This window comes from Perca fluviatilis, chromosome 15 (genome assembly GCF_010015445.1).
Source record: "Perca fluviatilis chromosome 15, GENO_Pfluv_1.0, whole genome shotgun sequence".
In the NCBI taxonomy this organism is placed as follows: domain Eukaryota; kingdom Metazoa; phylum Chordata; class Actinopteri; order Perciformes; family Percidae; genus Perca; species Perca fluviatilis.
Window position 1 is genome coordinate 20,304,128 of NC_053126.1, and position 23,477 is coordinate 20,327,604.

The 23,477-nt window shown below is 39.4% G+C and overlaps 1 protein-coding gene across 1 annotated transcript; it reads left to right on the forward strand.

Annotated features, from left to right (window-relative positions):
• The first annotated feature begins 677 nt into the window (after positions 1–677).
• plcd3a (phospholipase C, delta 3a) lies at positions 678–22,626 on the forward strand. The gene is made up of 15 exons (XM_039824365.1): positions 678–1,168; positions 7,327–7,494; positions 13,439–13,667; positions 14,577–14,706; positions 15,229–15,454; positions 17,842–18,043; positions 18,177–18,321; positions 18,587–18,739; positions 18,902–19,054; positions 19,150–19,300; positions 19,449–19,565; positions 19,779–19,957; positions 20,683–20,818; positions 21,145–21,294; positions 21,383–22,626. Exons 1-15 carry the CDS (start codon positions 1,078–1,080, stop codon positions 21,523–21,525), a joined length of 2,373 nt encoding a protein of 790 aa, XP_039680299.1. The 5' UTR covers positions 678–1,077; the 3' UTR covers positions 21,526–22,626.
• Positions 22,627–23,477: the final 851 nt, after the last annotated feature.

Genomic DNA, 23,477 nt, shown 5'->3' on the forward strand with positions numbered 1-23,477 from the left:
CAGGCAATGGCAACCATCCATACACAGGTAAGTACATGTATCATATTTGAACAAGTTTTAATTATTTTCTTTCCCCTTAAATAAGTGTATTTAAAGCTTAAATTGTGTAGATATTTAGGTTTGAATAGTTAAGTTAACACTTTAAAGGTTAGTACACAAAGTTCATGTGTTTTTTATCTTTACAATGGGAAGAATAAACATGAAGCATTATTTTGCTGCGCTAACCTCTTGAACTTCTGCAGTGGTGGAAGAAGTAACCTACTCAGATATTTTTAAGTAAAAGTAGTAACCTCAGTGTAGAAAAGCCCTGCATTCAAAAATATTAGCCTACTTAAGTAAAACTACATAATTCTGCATTAACATATAGGTTACTATAAATACAAAAAGTTTGCAGAATGGGCAATTTTTTAATAATATAGGCTATATTATTGTATTTCAATTACTGATGTATTAAGGTGTGGCTTATTTTAATTACTTAATATGCGGTTGGGAAGCTTGTGAATTAGTTATCTTAACCTATAGTAATACAGCCTAATTTATTTGTTGATTAAGCTATATTTTGTGTTATAAATCTGAATCTGCAAGGTAACTAAAGTTATCAAATAAATGTATTGTAAGTGTTAGTAAAAAGTACAATATTTCCCTCTGAAATGTAGTGGAGTAGAAGTATAAAGTCGCAGATAATGGAAATACTCGAATAAAGTACAGTACCTCAAAATTGTTGCCTGCTTAAGTAGGCTAGGTTAGGTACACTAGGCTCCTTGAGTAAATAGTCCTGTGCAGGGACTTGAACCTCCTCTGGTTCATGCAGTCCAGTTCATCGGTGTTTGTTGGGACAGGAGGAGGAGGTAGTGCGTTAGGTGTGCGCCACGTTTGGAGTAATATTACGCACAGGCATGGGGAGCAGCGCCGGGGAGGGACTTTACACAAGTGTCTCGCTCTCTGCTCGGAGGCCTCTCAGAGACAGCACAAATCTGCGCTTGCGGGAAGACACCTGCCTCCTTAAACGTTACTATTTCGTAGGGCGAGCCGCAAGTAAAGTTGTAGCCTACAGTCATTTTCGCTGGAGTTGTAATAATGTTAGGCAGCGGTAAGTCAGCGGCCACCAGTCCCAGAGAGCGGAGGAGGAAAGGGGCCGAGAAGACGATGGATCCCATCAGAAGGCTCGGTAAGTAAACTTCCAAACTGTTGACACAAAGTTAACTAGATCTGCTCCAGCCTGAGATAAAAACACCACAATGTTACTGTAAGGACTTAAATATGTGGATATATTTAGAGCGCAGTGTTTTTTGTCATGTCGTATCACCTCAGATTCAGTGACTTTCTTATTATGAACTTCATTTAAGTGTACAGTGATTTTAATCATACTTAGTAATAATAATGTTATACGTAACATTTCAGGAGGGAGATAGATATGTTGCATTTTAGTAGATGAAGAGGCTTTTATCATGGTATTTTGTATGTATTATGTTATCAATAGCCTATAATTCCTATAATAGTTATTTAAGTAGCCTATGCTAGTGTTGCATCCTTTTAAAATACATGAAAGGATACTTTCCTACTGACTACTTGTGAGACTGTTTGCTTATTCAGCACTGTATTTACTGTTGGGTTATGTGCTTGTGGCCTAGGTGCTTGGTTGTATCCCCAGGTTAAAAAAAACAAGCAATAAAGTGGATTTTATAAGAGAAAACAGTATAAGACATATGTCTAATAGTTTGCTAGTAATTAGCAGATAATGACTCATCAACCAGAATTAAGAATGGACAGTGTGTGTGGTTGTGTGTGGGTTGTAGTTGAAGTGATCATATGTTTATGAAGAGCTCTCACGCACTATGCTGTGATTCAGACTCCTCACCATTCCGCCTACTCTGGTTCTCAGTACAACACCGATAGGCTGCTGTCCCTTAACACACGCCCTCCCAGCTCACGGTCCAACCCACGGTCACACCTCTCACCAAAATAGGCACCTGCCGAGTAACGACAGAGCACCTGTTGTCAGAATCTCGAAAGAGACACTGGATGTCTGGAAATCTGGACCTCTGTTTCCACCTATTTATACCATACATGTAAACTGTGCCTGCAGCCAAAACTAGTGTAAAATTGTTTTAAATGTCTTTGGCAGGTTTACAATATTAAGTCAACAGCATGACATCAAGAATTGAAAAGTTTCATTGAAGTTCATAAAATATACTGAGAATACATGCAGTACAGTACTCCCCCCCCTCCCCCACAAAGCTTCTAAATAAATCCAAAGTAATCACTTTTTAAAATCAAAATAACTTTATGATAGCTGATAACCTATTTCTGTTTTTGTAACATATCGCCACTGTTTAATTTGGCATTCGGAAAACTAAAATCCTGCTCCAAAATTGTATTACTTGAACATTTAATTCCCAGATTTTTCATCTTTTCACAGCAGTGTGTGTGCAGGGAACCAGACCGTGGCATTGACACAGAAGACTATGTTGAAACTCTGACACTATGCAGACACTTGTTTAAGCATTACTGACTTTTGAGTTATGAAATCTCTGTGCCTGAAAATGTATTACGCAACTCAACTCTATATTTGAGTCCCCTGCATATACTGAATAATGAAGCCAGTGAGGTCATCCACCACCCGACCCCTTACCGCCATGTGTCGTCATAAATCAGTAAGGTGGCCTTCAACCCACCAAGTCTTAGTCTTAGCATTTTTTCTTACTTAATGGAAAACACCACATAGGCCACTTCTATCATTACCAAAAGTGGAATGAAGTGAGTTCAAAGGTTTTGTGTCACAGGACTAGTTTTTCTTGTTTGTTTAAAGATCTCCCACTCCTGTGAACCCTAGGTTTGTTAATTCTGAGATCATTTATGTTTTAATCAGTACACATGTATAAATATATCTGCTGCCACAGACGTCCTCTGTGGGGGTTTGAGGATTTGGTTTCAGAGAGAGTCCGAGGTTGATGGCAGTGCTGTTAACTTTGAAGCTCTGTGGCACTGTGTAGCACAGCAATGTGAGAACAAACAGGATTTGCACAAACAAATCCATGACTCAATGCGTTTGGGCTTGCAAAACACCAGAAATCCTTATAAAACTAGAAGGGCACTCAGCTACTCAAAGAGACCTCGGCCCAGGCATGCACTATCACGCAATGTTAAAGTTCAGACTTGAGGGGGTGTTCATGTGAATTTTCCCAGTTAGTAACTCCTTTACCCAATAACTCCGACACCACGTGGATGCAGCACAAATGCCCTATTTCACAATGTTATTGAAAGTGAAAAAAGAGTTTGCGTATCCTGTCCATCTGAATGTCTGTTATTGGAGTTTGTTCATAAGTGGTTTGACAGGGATATAAACCTTTCTGGGGTCTAATGATCCTTTTTTCTTCAAACGTACGTAAAGGCTAAAAGTCACTATCCAGATATTAGAGTTGCGGTAGCTGATTAGAATCATTCTGTTATCTACACACAACAATTACCTTTTCGCTGTGTTTATGGACTCCTCACTGTGTGGTCAAATCTTGCATATTATGACTAAATTAATGAATCCATCATAAAAGAGAATGAGAAAACAGAGTGCTGCTTATTTTCAGAAGAATACAAAGAGGCTAAATTGCTTTCATGTTTAACTGTGTGCTGTCCAAAAACAACAACATTGGCAGTAACTCTGCATTTCAAAATAATACTATACTATTATACTATAATAATATAATACTAAAAGTTTGTTTTTACTTATTTTTCTGAGGAATATGTTCACAAATCAGGTAATGCCGCTGAGAGTCACAACTCCAAAGTACAATCATTTTTTTTAATCAAACCTTCCTCAGATCATCTTTTAACTCTGGATATCATAATTTTCATTGAAGGCTACCTTGTATTAAGAGATGCTCTACTTGCTGACCGACCCGTCTGGTGGGGACAGCTGTGGGACGAATTAAGAAAATGTAATTGACCCGTTGCCAGCATCATATTAACAACACCCTAATTTTTATGCAAGTGTAGAATCCTTGCTAGCCGGCTCTCGTGACAGTTGTTATGCTGAAAGAAACGGGAACCGTGTCCCTGGAGGAGCTGGAATGTTGGCCTGAGGGAAGAGGACTCATGCAGACACAATCTATTACTGACCAGCCGATATGGTTATTTTCTTTCTGATCCTCCTCTCAGTTTGAATGTGCTCCCAATGCTCACAATGTCTACACACCCTCAGAAAAATATTCCTTATGGGATTGATTTGAATGTTTGCTGTTCATGTTCTCACAGCTGATCCAGCAGTGTTTCTTTATTCTATTAGCTCATGTTCTCACACGGAGCTGTTAGTAATTCCACCGTTTTACAAGTTTTAGCTCGGTTTGTCAGTCGGCTGACGAATCCCTCTGACTTTTCCTCTAGCACCATAATGAGGTTTATATTTGTGCTTTTAGGTAAAATGCCTCAACAACTGTTTGATAGATGTTCCATGAAATTTGGTGCACACATTTATGTCCACCACAGGATGAATCTTAATCAGTTTGGGGATCCCTTTTTCTTCCCATTTAGCATCATGATTAGATTTAAAATTTTAATCTGTCCAATACTTTGGTTTATGACCAAATACCTATAAAACTAATGACATTCCCATCAGCCTCAGCTGTAAGCCAAATAGTGTTTATGGCAAATTATCAAATGTTAGCATGATAACACACGCTAAACTAAGATTGTAATGGTAAACATTAAACTGAGAAACATTGGAATGTTAAAATTGGCACTGTGAGCATGTTGATGTTAGCATTTTGCTCAAAACACCAATTTGCAAAGTCACAGAGCTGCTAGTGTGGCTAACATTTCATCCACAACCATTTATTTGTTTATGAACAAATACGTTAAAACTAATGACATTCCCATCAACCTCAGCTGTACTTTGTGTTTAGCGCTACTTATCAAATGTTACTATGCTATTGCGCTAAATTAAGATGGTAAATATGACAAACATTATGTCAGGATGTTAGCGTTGCCATTTGGAGCATGCTGACACTAGCATTTAGCTAAAGCACTGCTGTGCTTGGATGGCAGCTAGCATGGTTGTAGACTCTTTTAACTTTATTTTCTCTTGTATGTTGCTAATTCTGCTGCTTTTCTAATTACTGTGCTGCGTTGAAACGCTTGCATGAAAATACACCAGCATAGTTAGGATGTCAACCAGATTTTCTGCAGGAGACGATGTAAAGAAAACACTATTCAGCTGTCTAGCCTGAAAATCATGCCCATCCCTCTATTCACATCCTTATAAAGAGGCCTTCAGGAGCATTTAGTGTATGCTATTGAAAACTGGCCAACACTTTCAGGCTTGTGCTCACTTGTTCTGTTGCGGTTAGATATTAAAATTATGCAGGTAGGAAAGCAGGAATGTGGTCGAGGCTGGAGAGCAATAATAAACGGTTAGGCAGTGGGTTGAGACAGAAGCAGTTAAGGCTGTTTGGACAGCTTAGTGTGGTCAATGACCTGCAGATAATCAGGTCCAAATGCTCTGCTTGTGGGAATACCTTGCATGTGGTAACAGCTTGGAAAAAAACGGTTTGTTATGGATTGAGGGCTGGTAGGGGGATTTCTTTGTGTTCGACCCTGATGGGGAGAGATCCTCTGCTGCACCCAGTTTGTTTCTAGTCGGGGGAGGGGGCAAGAGTGAGAGTTTGCTTAGACTTTTCCTTTGAAAAGTCCCGAAAGAGAAAACTGCTCTGTGAGAGGCCCCATTCATCCTCGCAAAAGAATCAATGAGGCATAGCTGAATGTGCTTCAATTGAACTTGTACTGTAAAGATGTAGTTATATGGGTTTGTCATAATAAGTTACAAAGCAGTTTGATATAACCAGATACTTAACTGAACCTTAAAAAAACTAATTTGTCTGCTGGTTTTAGTTTTTGAAAATGTAAATTTTTATTATGCAAAACCTTCGGACTATTTTTTAGCCTGAATGTCTGAATATTTTCATACCAGTTATTTGAAATTATCCATCCCTGTTCCTGGGTAAAATTGGGCTTGGGGCCTTTGACACATGTCATCCCCTCCCTGACAAATCTTGTCAGCTCTATTTTTGCCCTTTAATTATTATGTAATCAAAACCAGCTCATGTAAAAATGGCCCTGTACTTTTAAATTGTATCTTGTGCAAGCATTTGGCTTTGCGATTGATCGTAAAGCTATTACGTGCTAAGACATAGCACTTGCACCAAACAGCAGTACATAGTTACTTGTTTTCCTCTCTGTGTTTCAGATAACTCTCAACTCAAACCTGAATTATGTGTCCACCATGTCTGTAGATCCCTTAGGCTTCCTGCTTACATCTTTTATGTTTTCCTGTAACATGCCGCAATCCTTTCAGTGCTGGCAACATAATATAATACATGCCACTGTTCTGAGTTTCTGCATTTCTTTTAGTGTCTTGATTTCATTTCCATATGATGGCAATAGCTAGGGAGAACTATGAACGGTACAGCCAGGCAAAGCCTGTCTGTTGGCCTGCTGCTGCCCCAAGAGACATAAATCTACAAATTATCATGGCTGATTCACATCTCAGCATTCAATTTCTATCAACTTTATTCTTAGTGCATTGTTCACACTGGAAGAAAATGCACAGAGAAACATTACTTTGTTAAAACATTAGTCACTTTTCAAGACAATCCATGACAGCTCCACTCAGCACACTGAAACCTTCAGTACAGGTCATTTCCTCCTAGGTTTGTATATGAAACACAGCCTTTGGTGTAGGGTATAAGCAGAAAAGTGTTGACTGTATATGTGAAGTCGGCTTGACAAATACAGTTAACATGACCCCTGATGTTGTTGTTAACCTGACAGATGGATTGGATAGATTGGTAGGACATTTTGCACAGATATTCTGGTGCCCAGAGGATGAATCCTTCTGTCTCAAGTATGAATTGCCATGAATTCTTTTTTACACACATTCATGTTCCCATCAGGATAAATTGCAAAAACTATTTTGATCCCTTAAATTTTATCTGATGCCATCATGAAGTCAATTTTCCCATACTTTGGTTTATGACCAAATACCTGCAACACTAATGACTATCCCATCGGCCTCAGCTGTACTTTGTTTTTAATGCTAGCCAACATTAGAATTCTAATTTGCTAAACTAAGATGGTGAACATGGTAAACATTAAACCTGCTAAACATCAGTGTAGGGCCTATAGTTTTAGAAACCGTATTGTACATTAAGCCTGTATGTCGTCACAATAAAACGGTACAAAACCAAGACAAACTCTACCTGCTCATGACACAATGTCAAACTGTATCACATGTATTGTTTGGTTTTGTGTGTTTGTGTTTGTTTGTGTGTGCTCCAGGTCTACTGGACAATGAGGACGTACGTGTGATGATGCAGGGCTGCAGCATGGTGAAAGTTCGCTCTTCAAGGTGGCAGAAGAGCCGAAACCTGCGGCTGCTGGATGACGGACTAACTGTGTGGTGTGAATCCACCAAGAGCTCCCGCAAAGCCAAAGCCCAGCAAACATGTGAGTATTGCTGAAACTTGGCTTTATGATCACGGAGAGCGGGAAGGAGAGCACACAGTGTGTGTGTGTGTGTGTGTGTGTGTGTGTGTGTGTGTGTGTGTGTGTGTGTGTGTGTGTGTGTGTGTGTGTGTGTGTGTGTGTGCAGGGAGGATTTAAGGTGGAAAACAGGCAAAGGACCAAATGTTGGTTATAAGAAGTGAGGAGGATTAAAGGAGGAGAAGTCCTGAAATTTGGATTGCTCATGAATAGAAACGACACAACATGAAACTTTGCTTGAAGTATCACCAGGGGCTCTACACATGAACTCCAGCATTGAGAACATTGTTTGTGTACACAGAGTTTACTAAAAAGAAAGGTTTTGAACAACTCACTCTATCCGCCATCTTGTCAGTCATAAAGAGTCAATCTGATTGCAACGTAACAGGGAGGAGAGTAAAGATGAAAAGGTCGTAAAGGTTAGTTACATATAAATGCACGAATAATTAGTTGTTTTGACCTTGTAGTTGAAAAATGAGCCTCATATAAGAATGACATTTCCTCCAAAGATGGTAAGCTTTAGGACCTTTTCATCTTAATTCTCCTCCCTGTTACGTTGCAATCAGAGATTGACTCTTTATGACTGACAAGATGGCGGATAGAGTAAACAACAACTGCTAAAGTGAGTTGTTCAAAACCTTTCTTTTTAGTAAACTCTGTGTACACAAACAATGTTCTCAATGCTGGAGTTCATGTGTAGAGCCCCTGGTGATACTTTGAGCAAAGTTTCATGTTGTGTATTCACAAAAAGACCCTAGGTTGCATTTTGGCGAGAGTTAAGATATAAGAAAGGAAACTCAAGCGATATCAGATTAGAGGAAAAGGGCTTTGCCTGGAAGGAAACTTATCTACAGAGTATTGTAAAGACAGACCAGCAGGCCTTCCACCAGCCCAGTAATCATTTTTCAGAGCTGTTGAGCTGTTTTATCTTGGCTCCATCTCATGCCTTCTTTTCTACTTTGCCTTATTAAAGAGGTTGTTTGTTTCTGTGGCGAGTGAGGAGATTAATCATGGGCCCTGCAATCTGGCTAAACAATAATCATGTGTATGTATTTATGTACCAATTCATAAACATATCCTCGCGAATAGTCAGCTACAGTAAGCTGGCTCACTTTTGCTTTGCTAAGTTACGGACTGGTTATCCTGTATGATTGAGCTACCGGTACTCTAATTGTGGAAAGGTAATAGTTTATCTCAGGGATGTAGGTTCGGTTTCAGAAGTATAAGCAATTTATATAAATTATATTTTCTTCATTAATAAAAACTAGTGCCTGTTTGGAGTGGGCCGATTGCTGGGCCTCCTGTATTGCTTCTTGCAGCTTTCTCCAGAACCATTGTACCCCAAAATGACAGAAGGCTCCCAAAGCACTTAATATGCAAATCAACTGTATTCTACATTGTACTACTACATTTACATGACAGAGAACTGTTACGTTGCAGATTCAGATTACTGACAAAATATTACAATTAAAATTATTAAATAAATTAAATTAAATTAAATTAGAGTTAAAAGCTCCACCTTTCAAAGTAAATTTAAGTACACTGTGCTTGTAATGCCTCTCTTTTCACTTTAAGTAAACATTTAAAGCAGGACTTTTACTGTGGTATTACAAGTTTTATTATTAATAGTTAACAGAAGAGAGAAAGGGTGAAAAGTAAAGCAAGACGCTGTTTGCCTGGGCCCTCAAATCATTATATTATTATATTGAACATTTCCGGTAATCGTGTCTTGCCAAAACCAATAATTGGATATGAATAAGAGGATGAATCTCTCTCACCCTCTTTTAATTTCCTCCTTGTTGTATGACCTTTAGCCCTCCCACCTCTCTTCTGTTTGTGCTCTCTGTCCTGATGTTGGAATGTAGTTTAATGCTAACCCCCGGGCTAGCCCTACAGATTTGTGGGTCAGTGGGTGGTGAAGGCTGTCTTGATTGTGCTGCAGCAGCTCCAGAAATAGACAGGGTGGTCAAGTGGCAGCAGATAACACTCCTTACAATGATGGCAAACAAGCAGTGTGAGTGTGTGTTTGTGTGAATTCAGGATGAAGGATTGGCTTGGTTCCTCTTTTCCGAGCTCCAGGCAGTTCTCCAGGTCTAGTGTGATCTGGAGTTCAGTGCCATGTCTGATGCTCAAAAGCACTTGGCATATAATACAACACTTTTTCTAAACCACACACACACACACACACACACACACACACACACACACACTCATGTCACTTTTACCATGTCTCTGGGATAACCACAAAGGAGGAATGTGGAGTAATTTTGAAGAGGTGGACAGCAAAGGCTTTATGACCTCCAACAAGAGAATGAGGCTATTGTCAGTGCAGACACGCTTATTACCCAACTGAGTGATCACCACACAGCATGCATCCCAGTGCAGAAATAGACAAGCTCCTTTGCTGAATAAAGTTGTTGTGTTAGAATCAGCTAGTGTGTGTGTGTCTATGTGTGTGTTTGGCTGTCTTTTCTGGGCAGAAAGTGTTGCCCAGAGCTCTGCAAATACAAGATAAACAGATCACAACATTGTAAATATCAAACCTTGTGGCCCATAACTCCTCTGTCAAAATCATACCTAAATAAAATAACACTGGAAAATATGTTTAGCCATGCTAGCAGCATGTCTGTAGGGGTGGTCTATCTGTCAGTCCACCACTTTGTTCCACACTAAAATATCTCAATAATTATTGTCTGGATTGCCGATTGCTGGATTAATGGTGCCCAGAGAATGAATACTACTGATTTTGGTAATCCCCTGACTTTTCAGATAGCACTACCAGCATGTCAAAGTTTTCACTTGTCCTTTGAAATATCTCAACATCTGCTACATGTATTGTATGCACAGAAGTTTGTACAGACATTCATGGTTCCCAGACAATTAATCCTAAATACTTTGATGACTCCTTGAATTTTAATTTAACATCATTATTCAATACTCAAGTATTATTATTATCCATTGGATTATGGATTATTTTATTATTATATATTATTTTTTTTGATTCATTGATTATCTATGAGACACCAAAAAGTAATGAAAAATACCCATCACAACCTCCCAGAGCCCAACACGATGTCCTTAAATAGCTTGTTTTATCAGTCCAAAACCATTTTTAACTATAATTTATGATAAAAACAAGCATATTTGAGAGGCTGGGACCAGCAAATGTTTGGCTTTTTTGCTTGAAAAATAAAGGAAAAAGATTAATTAATCAAAACAGTTTATCACAATAGTTGTTTTTTACTAAATATACCTGAAGAAATACAGACATTCCCATCGGCCTCAGCTGTATTTTGTATTTAGCGCTAAGTAGCTAATGTTAGCATGCTAACATGCTCAACTTAGATAGTGAATATAGTAAACATTACACCTGACCCTAATTTTTGGCCGGATGTCCGTCACCTTCCGTTTTCTTTGTGTTGGCATTCTAAACTCCAGTGGATTTATGAGGACTTATGTTAACTGCTCCTCAGATCTCTGCAGGGTAAATCCAGACAGCTAGCTAGACTATCTGTCCAATCTGAGTTTTCTGTTGCATGACTAAAACAACTTTTGAACGTACACGTTCCACCAAAACAAGTTCCTTCCCGAGGCTATTTTGCAGAGGCACCATTTCTCCACCAAGATGATTGTGATTGGTTTAAAGAAATGCCAATAAACCAGAGAACGTTTTTCTCCTATACAGTGCCTTGCGAAAGTATTCGGCCCCCTTGAACTTTTCGACCTTTTGTCACATTTCAGGCCTCAAACATAAAGATATAAAACTGTAATTTTTTGTGAAGAATCAACAACAAGTGGGACACAATCATGAAGTGGAACAAAATTTATTGGATATTTCAAACCTTTTAAACAAATAAAAAACTGAAATATTGGGCGTGCAAAATTATTCAGCCCCCTTAAGTTAATACTTTGTAGCGCCACCTTTTGCTGCGATTACAGCTGTAAGTCGCTAGGGGTATGTCTCTATCAGTTTTGCACATCGAGACGGACACATTTTTGCCCATTCCTCCTTGCAAAACAGCTCGAGCTCAGTGAGGTTGGATGGAGAGCGTTTGTGAACAGCAGTTTTCAGTTCTTTCCACAGATTCTCGATTGGATTCAGGCCTGGACTTTGACTTGGCCATTCTAACACCTGGATATGTTTATTTGTGAACCATTCCATTGTAGATTTTGCTTTATGTTTTGGATCATTGTCTTGTTGGAAGACAAATCTCCGCCCCAGTCTCAGGTCTTTTGCAGACTCCATCAGGTTTTCTTCCAGAATGGTCCTGTATTTGGCTCCATCCATCTTCCCATCAATTTTAACCATCTTCCCTGTCCCTGCTGAAGAAAAGCAGGCCCAAACCATGATGCTGCCACCACCATGTTTGACAGTGGGGATGGTGTGTTCAGGGTGATGAGCGTGTTGTTTTTATACGCCAAACATAACGTTTTGCATTGTTGCCAAACAGTTCGATTTTGGTTTCATCTGACCAGAGCAACTTCTTCCACATGTTTGGTGTGTCTCCCAGGTGGCTTTTGGCAAACTTTAAACGACACTATTTTATGGATATCTTTAAGAAATGGCTTTCTTCTTGCCACTCTTCCATAAAGGCCAGATTTGTGCAGTATACGACTGATTGTTGTCCTATGGACAGAGTCTCCCGCCTCAGCTGTAGATCTCTGCAGTTCATCCAGAGTGATCATGGGCCTCTTGGCTGCATCTCTGATCAGTCTTCTCATTGTATGAGCTGAAAGTTTAGAGGGACGGCCGGGTCTTCGTAGATTTGTAGTGGTCTGATACTCCTTCCATTTCAATATTATCGCTTGCACAGTGCTCCTTGGGATGTTTAAAGCTTGGGAAATCTTTTTGTATCCAAATCCGGCTTTAAACTTCTCCACAACAGTATCTCGGACCTGCCTGGTGTGTTCCTTGTTCTTCATGATGCTCTCTGCGCTTTAAACGGACCTCTGAGACTATCACAGAGCAGGTGCATTTATACGGAGACTTGATTACACACAGCTGGATTCTATTTATCATCATTAGTCATTTAGGTCAACATTGGATCATTCAGAGATCCTCACTGAACTTCTGGAGAGAGTTTGCTGCACTGAAAGTAAAGGGGCTGAATAATTTTGCACGCCCACTTTTTCAGTTTTTTATTTGTTAAAAAAGTTTGAAATAGCCAATGAATTTCGTTCCACTTCATAATTGGGACCCACTTGTTGTTGATTCTTCACAAAAAATTACAGTTTTTTATCTTTATGTTTGAGGCCTGAAATGTGGCAAAAGGTCAAAACGTTCAAGGGGGCCGAATACTTTCGCAAGGCACTGTATTTCTCCTATGTTGTGTAGACTAACCAGACCCTCCTCTACAGCGCTGTGGAGGAAGGTCTGGCAATGCGAGACTAGCGTTTAGCTAACACAGCCTCACAACATGGCTGTACACTCTTTAGTCTTGCGTTTGTTTATATCCCATAAATCAACCCTCCAAATGATCCTGTACAGCTACCATAGCTAGATTATTTTATTTGTGTATTTATTTCACTTTTATTTAACCAGGAAGTCCCTTGAGTTTAAAATCTCTTTTTCAAGGGAGACCTGGCCAAGATGAAACACTGTTACATAAAACTGAGCATGTCAAAAATCCATAACTACTATAAAACCCATTAGAAGAACCTGCTCTTTGAGCAGTGAGAGCACAAACTGAAGGTGCAACTTTAACTCGTGTGTCAGTCTGTGTGCTGTAAGAGTCATGAAGTTGCAGGTTAAAATTATCCCGTTGAGAATTACATAAAGTGCATGTTATATTTTACAATCCTGTTGCTATGACACTCTGCTTGGTGGGATTTATTAATCCATGTAGACACATGACGTTTGACCTTTAGCTGCTTCTTCTGAACTTTTTCTTTCCCTCTCCTCTCCCAGTCGCAGTGACAGAAGTGGAGTGTGTGCGTGAAGGCTGCCAGTCCGAGGCGCTGCGGCAGCTGTCCGGGTCGGTGCCGGAGGGCCAGTGCTTCACAGTGGTCTTCAGAGGTGCCAGGAAAAGCCTGGACCTGCTGTGCCCCTGTGAGGATGAAGCTCAGCACTGGGTGCGAGGGCTACGCACTTTAAAGGAGCACGTGGCCAACATGAGTCAGAAACAAAAACTTGACCAATATCCTGCCCCATTTTCAATATGCTAGAATAGGTACAGTGTAGCTGAGGCAGCATTGCTATGGTTACTGACTCTGCTGTCACATGTGCCATCCCACGTCCACAGCATAGCTAAGGTGAGCAGTAATGACTAGATAAAAAGTCTTGTCTAAATATAGTCCGACCACCACTGTTAGTTACAATTCCTCATAGGCAGAGGATAATATGACTGGAGGTATCAGGTAGTGTATAGCATTAAGGTCACCTCCCTTCTTTTTTATATATATTTTTAGTTTTATCAACAAATAAATCATCAGGGCAATTATCTTGTTTATGCTATCTTGTTATCTCATTTATTATTTTTCATAGTGTAGACTTTCAGAAGCCTAGTTGATGTGTATGTGTGGGCTCTCTGTGTTACAATTTGTACAACTGCACGGGCAGGTGACAACAAACTATAATTAGTCTTTTGTTGCTATCGTCTCTTTAATGCACTTACATTAGATTACATTCATTCAGCAGAAGAGAGTTTGAGGCAACAGCTGAATTGAATTTGGTTCAACAATGTTGGCATCAACAAAAACTCATTTGCCAGTTTATTAAGTACATCTGGCTTAAACTAAAGCAGTTTAATACAGTTCTATGCTAAAAATTACCTTCATAAAAGTTATATTTATGTTGATTTGAATTCATGATAATTTTGGAGGCTGTAGTTTGTGGTGCTGTTGGAATTGTATTGTATTAGACTGCTTATAATTTTTTTCCACCCCATTCATATAAATACATATATAAGGAGGATTGGCTAAATGACTGAAACCGGTTAATGCAAAACAACAGTGTATTTTTGCACATTATGAATCCAAATACTGTCTTAATTGATGAACTATAGTCTTTAGGTTTTAGTCTGGTTTTATTCCTTAACCCTCTACACTTGGATCCGACGCTACCTGAAGCGAGCGGATCAGAACCAGGACGGCAAGATGAGCTACGATGAGGTCAAACGCCTGCTCCAGATGATCAACATTGACCTGAGTGAGCAGTATGCCCGCTCTTTATTCAAGGTCAGGGTCATGTACATTATTTGGGTTTTTAGCACCTGTTAAATAGTCAGTAGATATAATTTATATGAACTGAATACTGGAAGCATTCAATGGAAAAAGAGAGGGAATAACTGCGCAGATATGTTGAGAGTTGGTGATATTTTTGCTCTTTTCTGTTTACTGTGACACCCTGGAGTGTCAAGTCTGTGTTCAATTACCAAGCCAGCGCCAAGCCAGCGCCAAGCAAACCACCTACAGCCCTCCACATTTTTTATCCCCTCTGTCTCGTCTTTCATACAACAAATCAAGAGCCAGTTATTTCTTTATTGTGGGGCATTACTGCCTGCCATGTCTTTTAGCTTGCAATTTCCAATACTGACCCTCCTCAGAGAGCCGCATTTGTAATGTAAGTATACACAGCTGGTGTAATTATTATTATGGAGAAGGGAAAACTCCACAGGAAATTTGAAGCACTCCCAAAATAAAACACTGTGTTTAATATGTGTCTCTGTGTGTGTCTCATCCCTATCCCCTGTAACCCAGAGGTGTGATCGATCCGGTGATGGTCGTCTGGATCATGTAGAGATTGAGGAGTTTTGCAGGGAGCTGCTGCGACGGCCCGAGCTGGACGCTGTGTTCAGACACTATTCAAGTAATGGGTGTGTGCTCGCCACTGCTGAGCTGCGCGACTTCCTGGGAGACCAAGGAGAAGACGCCTCGTTGAATCATGCTCAGAGCCTCATACTCACCTATGAGCTCAATGACTGGGGTATGAAAAGCAGTCATTAAAGGCTTTAGAGAAAGATCCCACATTTACATATAGACACTGTGAGTGTCCTGTTTCATACAATGACAAAATAGGGATTTAGATATATCTGTAAAGGTGTTTACTATTCTAAACACTGAGGCAAAACCCTCTGCTGCACAATAATGGGATGCTCTTTATGTTAGTGGGGGCGTTTTTTTTTTAAAGAAGAGCTAAGTAGTTAGCACAAGCAATACTTTATTATGGCTGACATGAAAACTAACAAGATGCCACCCACAAAAACTCAAACTTTATTTACGGAATATCTAAGGAAGTAGGTGTCAAAGTATTGAGTTTAAGTTTTATTTATTAGCATGAGTTCAGTTATGTTCACTGAGACACAAAAGGGCTGAAAGAGGCTAATAAAAAAACAATATCCACAATATCAAATATATGTTTTGTTGAATTTCTTACAAATTTTCTTTTTATTTGTAAGTGAAAGAATATGTTATTTGTTTTCTCAAAAGTTACATAGTCTTGCTTTAAGAAAAACATAATTTCAACTAAGTGAGTGAGATGTTTGGGAGGTGAAGATTAGATGACTGTCTGGTTCAGTAAGAGAGAATCTGTGAATTATAAATAATTATATAGGGTGCAGTGATTTCATCACTGTTTGACTGCCAAGTCAAGTGCAGAGCAGACACATTTTTACATTTCACATAATTTTTCCCCCTTGGCTGTTTAGCTTAATCCGTGTGAGAGAAGGAGTCCTGATGCATGTTGTTTAACCTCTTTATGAATCTTTTTATTTGCAAAAAAGAACAGCAATTGCTTACAGACATTTGGCGACATTTGTTTTTTGCTCCCCCCCACATACTGCCTATGCAAATAATAGTTATACAGGAAAAAAAAATCTTTTTTCAACATATATTGTATACAGGGTATTGTACCAAGTAGGCGATAAAGTAAATAATGCTCATAAAATAAAAATACATATTAAAATAAAGTAACAATATAAAAATAAATTTAAAAAAGAATAATAAAGGATGCCTGTGGATGCACAAGTACATAGGCTACTTTGCCATCAGCTTTTATCATTATACTCCAGAATGCCGAAAGCTCAAACAGTGGAGCAGGGTTAGTTATGGAGGATGCAGTTCCTACTTAATTTTCGGGAAGAGTCTTGAGCCTTTCAAAATAAAACACCAAAGCATCCCATCTCTTATGAAATTTGAGGATCGACCCTGTAATGGAATATTTAATCTTTTCTAACTTTAGAAATAGCATCAGGTCGTTCATCCAAGCTGAGCCTTTGGGTGAATGTTCCGATTTCCACTCTAACAAAATACTTCTCAGCGCAAGAAGAGTTGCAAAGGCAAACGCATCTTTTAGTCTACTTGTCATTTGTATACCTTCCCCTTGAACACCAAAAAATTAGCCATTTCAGCACTAAGCCAGATATCTCTGTCAAATGCCCCAGACAAGGTCTGGAATGCTGTAGTCCAAAAAGTGTTAAGCTTATTACAGGACCAAAACATGTGGGACAGGTCTGCCTTTTCTGTGTAACAACAATCACATAAGTCATTTACGTTAGGGTAGATCATGGACAGCCTGGCCTTAGAATAATGTGCACGACGAAGAACCTTAAATTGAATTAAACCAAGATGATCCACATGATGTTGACCCATTTACCCCATTTACCCCAAGGCATTATTCCATATTTCATCAGATATAACTATTCCAAGCTCTTCAACCCAGTCTGCTTGGATCTTATTAAGTCATAAGTTACTAAGAGACATTATAGTATTATATATCTGTGAGGTAAGACTCTTAACAAGTACAGGAATTTGCAAAATGATATCCAGTCCCGTTCTTGGCGGTGGACCATCTATGTAAAGGTCACTGAATTAGAAGCCTGTTCTTTGCCAATCGGCAAAGACAGGATCTAATTTGGCTGGGAGAAAGACGTGATTATTACATATGGGACCATAAATAAATAAATCTCTCAAATTGAAAGTTTGTCTAAACTGAGACCAGATCCTTACAGTGGAAGTTACAATAGGGCACGAGGAGTATTGTTTAGGAGACAGTGGAAGCTTGTCAGCAACTAGTGCAGGAAGTGATGATGATGTACAGGTGTCTGCTTCTGATTGGCACCAGTCAGCATTTGAGACATGTATCCAATAAACAATTTTTTGTAGGTTTGCCGCCCAGTAATAATACATGAGAGGATGCTCTGAAACAGATATAAAAATCTGGTCAGTACGTTCATTTTAATACATGCAATTTTGCCTGCCAGAGACAGATTTATTAGACTCCACTGTTTAACCTCTTTAGTTAAACTCTCACCAGTTTTTTTTTTTCGATTAATTTGCTAAATGATACTTTTAACACTTTTCCATTTATTGCAGCTCAAAAGAACCAGTACATGACTCAGAATGGTTTCACTATGTACATGCTGTCTCGGGAGAATGATGTGGTTAACCCTGACCATGCCAGAGTCTACCAGGACATGAGCTACCCTTTGGCCCACTACTTCATCTCCTCGTCACACAACACTTACCTAACCAAGGACCAAGTCACCAGCGCCAGCAGCACTGAGCCATACATCAGGTATTCGGACAGAGACTTGTAAAACATCTTCAATCAGCACCTATTTTAGCATGATTAAAAGCTATTTAGATGTTCTTAATTTGTATGATCCTCCTGTGGAGTGAGATTAAAAGTATGCATCTTTCACTGACAGGGCTCTGAATCAGGGCTGTCGCTGTGTGGAGCTTGACTGCTGGGATGGAGATAAAGGTGAACCTGTCATCTACCATGGCCACACTCTCACTTCCAAAGTGCCATTTAAAGAGGTCATTGAAACCATTGCCCAGTATGCCTTCAAGGTAAAAGGAACTTGATTTGATGGTGTAAATCCTCAGCTATGACAGTATGCTCGCTGCTGCTTGTTAATGTAATGAGTGAGCAGTCAATCAGACTTCTTGCTTTAACAGCCTACTGCGCTTCTTGTGGTTGCATTCTTGGCTCTGAGGCAACCCTGCAGTATTTTGGTTTTGACATACTATATCATTACAGTGTTGGGTCCTGCATTTCTATAATGTGATCTAATTGCATTTTAATGACGTGATTCTCCTGTGTTTCTCCCTGCAGGTGTCCCCATATCCTCTAATCCTGTCCTTGGAGAACCACTGTTCTGTGGAGCAGCAAGCTGTCATGGCCAAACACCTCCGCACCATCCTGGGCAGCAAACTACTTACCAAGCCACTCAGTGCCCAGCCGCCGAAGGACTTGCCTTCTCCTGAAGTAATACACACACGATTACAACACACAAACGCACGCACGCACGCACACACACACACACACACACACACACACACACACACACACAGCTGGATCATTTTTCAAAGACTTCTGGCTGTCTGGTTTTTCTAATGAAGTAATTTGTTCCAATGACATTTGTTGCAGGAGCTGAAGGGGCGTATCCTGGTAAAAGGGAAGAAGCAGATTCCTCACTTGGGCCAGCTGGGAAAGGCTGGCAGCTGTGCCAGCTTCTCCTCAAGCTCTGAAGATGAACCAGCAAGCAGCTATAAGAACACCCCCAAGAAGGATCCTGCAAAGGTCAGGAAGGTTCAGGAAGACTTGCAATATAGCCTATGAAGCACTTTTTAGATAATCACTTGATTTTCTTTTATGTTTGCATTTGCCCTTCCCAGGTCTGTTCTAAACTGAGCCCAGAGCTATCAGAGCTAGTGGTGTACTGCAGAAGTGTCCCATTCCGTGGGTTTGAAAATGCATCTGAAAAACCTCCAAATGAAATGTCCTCCTTCTCTGAAAATGAGGCCCACAGGCTCATCAAAGACTCAGGTACAAGAGTGGAAATAATTGCATCTTGACATTACAGACAGAAAGTTGAAAATATGTTCTGACATTACTTTATTGCAGCTGATTCTACACCAAATATAATCAGCCTCAAGTGTATCATGGCATGTGGTTTTCTTCTTTTTATTTGCAGGAAAGCTTTTTGTGAGACACAACAGCAGGCAGCTGAGCCGGATTTACCCGTCTGGCCAGCGCCTCCAATCATCCAACTATGATCCTCAGGAAATGTGGAACGCTGGCTGCCAGATGGGTTAGTACAAATTAAGGCAATTCATTTGGAAAACATTATGTGGTCAGTAAGTGCCAAAGAAATGTTATACTGACTCTCATTTCTGCAAATTGCTGCTCCATCACAGAACATATTGATGGCTTTTACTGACTGCATTCACTGATGCTGATATGTTTTCTGTACGTGTGTGATCGGGCTTGCCGAGTTAATGATTCCACTCTCTGTACTGTGCAGTGGCTTTGAACTTCCAGACACCCGGGGAGCAAATGGACCTGAACCAGGGTCGCTTCCTCCACAATGGTCGCTGTGGATACATTCTCAAACCGGGCTTCCTGTGCAGCCCCACTTCCGACTTTAACCCAGAGAATACGGGAGGAGGACCCGGTCACATTCCCACCCAGCTGACAATACGAGTGAGTAGCGGTAACCTATTGTGTAAAAGTGTTACAGGAAATTTGGATTGGTTGACTACTCTAAACCCTCCCAAACTACCTCAAATGCTGATATCGGTATTGGCAAGTACTCTAGTTTATGCACTGATGTGATACCACGTAATTTAGCCCAGAAGAAAATTTAGTAGTTTTTTTTTACTTTTTCTGTTATGTCTCACTGGATAATAAAAGAAAGTTCTGTGGCGTTTATTGTTTGTGTTTGTTCATGTTTCACAAAGAGTTTAACCTGAGCCAGGCCACACAACAATGATAGCAATCATATCACATCTATACAGGGTTAGTAGTATACAACATATAACATGATAAAATATATGTATTTTTAACACACTGGTATCGGATCGATACTCAGTATCGGCCGATACACAATTTCAGGTATCAGAATTAGTATTGGGAAGGAAAAAATAATATTAGAACATCTCTACTCGGTACATCTATCTATAGCATGTTTGTTCATCCTACAAGAGGTTTTTCTTCCATTTTTCCCATTAAAGTTTCTTTTGTGAAATTTTTTCTCTGTAAAGAGTATCTGAAGATAGAGGGTGTTGCATGCTGTACAGATTGTGAGACCCTTTGAGGCATGTTGTTGATTTTGGGCTGTACAAATAGAATAAATTTGGCTTTACTTAAATATAATTGTCCCATCAGAATTTGATGTTAAAACTGACAAACTGCACTTTGCTTTTCAGATAATATCTGCACAGCAGCTGCCAAAAATCAATACAGAAAAGGCTAGCTCCATAGTGGACCCACAAGTGTGGGTGGAAATTCATGGGGTGGCTATTGATAATGCAAGAAACAAAACCCAGCGCATTGACAACAATGGTAATAGACATCATAATTCACTAAAAAGCATTTAACAATAAAGTGCCAACCTAATATTATATTACCTGTATAAATGTGTTTTTTTTTAATAAATAAATGTTTTAAGCAGAAAACTAATTCTTTATTTTTATGCAAACCTATTATTGCTGCGAAATAATGTTATGCTATAATGCAGTTTTTTTTATTATTGTCTTATTTTGTAATGATGTAAATGCAGGAGACAATAGATGACATCATTAAGCAGCACAGATCTTTGCAGCCTTTTCTGTTTGTTTGAAAGGTACAGTACTGGAGGATGATTTACAGCTCTTGTGCACCCTCTACAGGTTTCAACCCACGATGGGACTGCACTCTGAGCTTCCAGCTGCAGGTCCCTGAACTGGCCCTGGTGCGGTTTGTAGTGGAGGACCATGATCACACTGCCAAAAATGACTTTGTGGGGCAGTTCACTTTACCTTTCATGAGCCTACGAACAGGTGCTCATAAAAATCCCCTGTGCATTTCATAAAACAGTCGCCACTTTGGCATGTTGTTTAATGTGTGTAATATACTCTTTCTTCCCAGGTTATCGACATGTTCATTTATTAAAGGCAGATGGTTCCAGTCTGTCCCCCAGCACACTCTTCATCCATGTCAAAGTGACCCTCAAAGGAGTTCCCATCAAAACTGTGTCCGAGCGTATAGCCCTTGCCAAACGCAAGGCATGACGTGCATCTGAACGAAAGCTGCATTTTCTGACAACAAAGGGCTTTGGAAAAGGAGCTCTGAATGTGAGCAGAGAGAGACTGCCGCTGTTGCTGCCAGCCGGTCTCACAGTCCAGATCTCAAGTGGTCCAATTTACACTGAGCCACTTCCCAATGCAGGAGGAAAGATGTTGTTTATCAGAAATGAAGAAGCACGCTGGCTCTTAGCAAATGAATTGCCTCAGGCTGGATAATGAATCCATGATACACTGTGAGAGTATCTGGTCTTGTCAGTGCTGAGTTCTCTAGGAACAGGGCACTGAGGATTGTAGTTCATGAAATACACCAATATGGGACTCGTTACAAAATTAATTTAAATGTTAACTCTCATGTGTAGGTGGATATCCCATAATATTTTAATTTTTTTTACACTTATTTGGCTTAACCTTAAAGAATGAGGATAGTTTAACAAAAAACAGCACTTACTTAACTGAGGCTGTCTTATAAGTGCTGTAAGTAGGAGTCCAAGCATGTCATTAAAAAGTTTGTCATTGTTTGTCAAGTTGAATTGTTTCAACACTAACTGTGATGTAATGCAGATGTGATAATGTTTCTAAGATTGTCACTGGTTGTTTGAAAAAATGATGAAATTGTTTATTCAGTTAGTCTTACTTCATACTTCAGATACTTGGCACTTTTAATTGTATGACAATATATTATTGAAACAAACAGTATTAACTTTAACTTAACTTTCTTAAAAATGTCATTTGTTGTAAAAATGTCATAATTATTTATGTTGAAAATTCTTATCCTTAGGTTCAGATCTAGGAAATTGTGGTTAAACACTAATTGCAACATTCTAACACAACCACCAATTACTTTAGGCTACAGTGAATCGTTTAATACTCTCATAAAGAGCTTCCCTGATAATACAATGGTGCAGTAATGAGAGATGCTGCACTTGGATTACTGTAATAACAGTGTATACGATCAGGATGGATTTCAATAGCATGAGACAAATGGTGAAGACTTTGTTAAGGCTTAAAAGCTTATTTTGTGTGAATGGCAGGTGGTATTATGTATGCAAGAGAAAATACTGTTTCCATAAAAGCTCTGATAACACATCACTGTGTTTTGTTGTTTTATGCTATCAAGAGAGAGACAGACAGAGGTTGTCTATGTATTGAGGGGTGGGGGTTACGCAGGAATACATATATGGATGAATATGTCCTTGCAAGCTGATAATCTGAGGAGATGAGAGGGTCAGTGAACTGTATGTGTTCAAGGACAAAATAATATTTGTAATAGTGCTGGTACCACATTATATATAAATAAGGAATATAATAATGTGGGTACAGATTGTCAGCAGCCTGTTTCCAGAAGATATATTTAGGTGATCAAACCAGTCAAAGGGATTTAATCTGGCAACCCAACAAAAACACAGTTTACTCCTGTCCGAGAAACATTTGCTAAAAACCACAGTACCTGAGCCTTTTTCTTTTTTAAATGAAACTATATATTTGTGAGCAGTTACGTCTTTAGCAGGAACCACATGGGGCTGAGTGCCCGAGACAGGGTAAAGATGTCAGAAAGTACTGCAAGAAGTACTAACTGAATACTTCTTCCACCACTGCACTTTTCGATGTTCATGTCAGAAATCAGTCAGTTGTACACAATGCACATCCGCCCCTCATATTCTTCCTGTCACATGCTTCAGTGTTTTGATTTCCCTTTAGGCCAAACGCAGATCACATTGCTCTAAAGGTTATGTGCATGAGAGAAGAATTCTATTCCACCAAATCACAAACCTTTGATTGGGGTTGTGAGAAATTAAAAGTGTAGTAGAAGTAGTCAGATCCTTTACTTAAGTAAGTAATAATAACATAATGTTAAAATACTCCACTACAAGAAAGTCATGCATTCAAAATGTTACTTAAAAGTACAAAAGTATTAGCACTGTGTCAAAAGTAAAAGT

Bases quoted from the DNA above. Each gene is read 5' to 3' on its own strand.
- plcd3a (XM_039824365.1), top strand. From the start codon at position 1,078: ATGTTAGGCAGCGGTAAGTCAGCGGCCACCAGTCCCAGAGAGCGGAGG. The intron at 13,668-14,576 runs ATATCCTGCCCC...AACCCTCTACAC, and splicing joins CAGAAACAAAAACTTGACCA to TTGGATCCGACGCTACCTGA. The intron at 19,566-19,778 runs GTTAGTACAAAT...TGTACTGTGCAG, and splicing joins GAACGCTGGCTGCCAGATGG to TGGCTTTGAACTTCCAGACA.